This window comes from Penaeus vannamei, chromosome 1, assembly GCF_042767895.1.
Source record: "Penaeus vannamei isolate JL-2024 chromosome 1, ASM4276789v1, whole genome shotgun sequence".
Taxonomy (NCBI): Eukaryota; Metazoa; Arthropoda; class Malacostraca; order Decapoda; family Penaeidae; genus Penaeus; species Penaeus vannamei.
The window spans coordinates 19,710,513-19,713,139 of NC_091549.1; the positions used below are offsets into that span (position 1 = coordinate 19,710,513).

The 2,627-nt window shown below is 37.4% G+C and overlaps 1 protein-coding gene and 1 non-coding gene across 3 annotated transcripts in view; one reads left to right on the plus strand and one right to left on the minus strand.

Moving 5' to 3' along the window:
- The window catches only part of LOC138865901 (deoxyribonuclease-1-like), an 8,609-nt gene extending 6,880 nt beyond the window's left edge, over positions 1 to 1,729 (plus strand). For both annotated transcript variants that reach the window (XM_070137539.1, XM_070138147.1), the window contains exons 9-10: positions 528 to 730; positions 1,238 to 1,729. In XM_070137539.1, the coding sequence (XP_069993640.1) occupies positions 528 to 683 (156 nt within the window). In that variant the 3' untranslated portion in view covers positions 684 to 730; positions 1,238 to 1,729. The remainder of the gene's footprint in view (positions 1 to 527; positions 731 to 1,237) is intronic.
- On the minus strand, positions 74 to 145 carry TRNAE-CUC (transfer RNA glutamic acid (anticodon CUC)). Its single transcript has one exon. It is a non-coding gene; the product is annotated as a tRNA-Glu (tRNA).
- Positions 1,730 to 2,627: the final 898 nt, after the last annotated feature.

A 2,627-nucleotide genomic window follows, 5' to 3' on the forward strand; every position in this document is an offset into this window, starting at 1 on the left:
AAGTTTTGGCACGAATCCGTGTCAATTACTCTGTATTTTTGCGTATTCTGTAAATACTGCAGTTAAAAAAACTTTCCCGTGCCGGGAATCGAACCCGGGCCTCGCGGGTGAGAGCCGCGTATCCTAGCCACTAGACCACACGGGATTTTACGTGCGAGAGTCATCTTATTTATTTATTTATTTATTTATTTATTTATTTATTTATTTATTTATTTATTTATTTATTTATTTATTTATTTATTTATTTATTTATTTATTTATTTATTTATTTATTTATTTATTTATTTATTTATTTATTTATTTATTTATTTATTTATTTATTTATTTATTTATTTATTTATTTATTTATTTATTTATTTATTTATTCATTCATTCATTCATTCATTCATTCATTTGCCTTCCGTTTGCTATCATCTCTCCATACCCGTAACATATGACAATGCCAATAAACTAAGACTAATACAATTATACCTCCCATGTTAAAGTCAATGATCCAACCCCCCCCCCCCCCCTCTTTCACTCCGCAGGCAGTGTCCGTACTTTTCTACAAGTTAGAGGAAGGAGCACTGACGGATACCACTTTGTACGGCGCCGACCCTACCCGTTCCATGTACACGATATCCTTGTCGTGCATACAGGCATCCTGCTCGCTCTCTGTCACCGCCCCGACTCTGGTCAACTGAAATAAATACTTGGGAACTGATGATGATAAACAGCAAATTTTATATAGGTATTAAGAGAGAGGGAGTAAGTAAGTAAGTAAGAGGGAGAGGGAGAGAGAGAGAGACAAACAGACAGACAGACAAAAAAACGGTTGTTAGACGGGATTAGACAAAATTACTGAACGTTTTACCGGACTCTTAGACTGAACCTGCTACTCAGTGTCAACTCATTGATCAAGGCACAACCAACTAGGTCGTCTTCTTGGAGACTCACTCAGCGCAGACTCAGGATCATGTGCAGTTGTCTTCTCTCTTGGTGATTTAATTACATACTCTATACCAGTGATTCTCACTATTTTCATTCTCTGGCCCCCGATCAGTATTTAATAATCTCCATATCTCTGTTCAGTGACTATCTTTTCAAATTCGGTTATTGCTTATTATGAATATTGAAAGGGTGTTAGTAGCTATAGGACAAGAACATTCTGTGGAATTATTTCAGTGCATTAATGTGTGAGAGATAATATGTTGGTACTGTATGCGAGATGCAATTCAGTTTAGTTCGAATTTTTCAGATTGCTTCATGACCTACCAGAACCCCTGCTCTACACCATTCTGCGTTATAAGGAGAGATCGATTTCAGTCAGTGACATCACTATACCATCCGACGCGACGCTGTGTGTGTTGATGTCCCCTGCCAGAGGTTGAATACGAACATCATGCGAGATCCTGTACACGGTGCTGATATCTTCGGCAGTGCCTTTCCTTCCACAATGACCCTTTCTGAAACAAGACAGATTAGAGGATTGGGAAAGGGAAATGTCTGGGAACGCTTTTTTACTATTATTTTATTATTTTACTATTGAAGGTCAGAGTATATATAATATGATGTTTTTAATGGGTATTCTTCTTAGGATGACACCTGAGGTCAAAATCTCACAATTGTCGTTGATTCAATTATCAGTTTTTTGTAATGGAATTATGATCATTGCTGTTCCTAAATACATTATATTTTATCATATTGTAACCGCAACCATAAATGGATGTTTTTAAAGATGTAAAGGATATATTGGCTTTTAATGTTTACCCTTTAGCATGAAACATTTTTTATTCGTTGAAAGAAAATGGAGATAATATGGGCTTGGATACTAATGTAAACTACTTTTGCAATTTACACCTGTATAAATTACTTACAGTATATTAACTGTTAAATCAAATAGTTAAATTATCATATGATTAAACCATTACTTTAGCTTGACGACCAAACACATGTATTCCTAGATAGCTAAATTCTAAATGAAGTAAGTCCATGACTCGTCAAACAAGCGCACAAAACTAAGTAAAAGAAGATAAAATGAAATGCATAAATAAAGATGTGAAATCTACTATAAAAGATATATGTATACAGATACAAAAGTAGATATCTGAGTAGTCAGCTGCTCCCGAAGGTCACGCCCTCTAACCGCTGTGGAATCATTCATGCCACAACACCCCCTTGCTCCCCCCCCCCCCCAGATTCCCCAACACGTACAGACGCTTTCACTCACAAAACAACTAAGATATAGCTCTCCTACATTGAATATTCGCAGTTTCCGTTCTCACAGACCAGACCTACGCCATATCCTTGCTTCTTATAACAACCTGTTCTTCCTCAGACGCATAGATATCCTTCACTTGATCTAATTCCCTTACCTAAGCCACCCTTTCCCTCATCCACACACTTACCTATCTTCAACTTTCCAACATTACTCTAGAGAGTTGACGCATAGCAACTATCACCTGCCATCACCCTTTACTATACTTTCCTATAGTATATGACCTTAAATGTCAAACTCATTTATTTCGCTTTTAACCATTAACCATTAACCGGCGTTGTGCCCGCGTCCTCCCCCCGGTGTTAACCTTACTCCGACCTTCTTCTTGACCTCGACAGCCATTCAACAGTGAGTCACCCTTCCGCTCGGA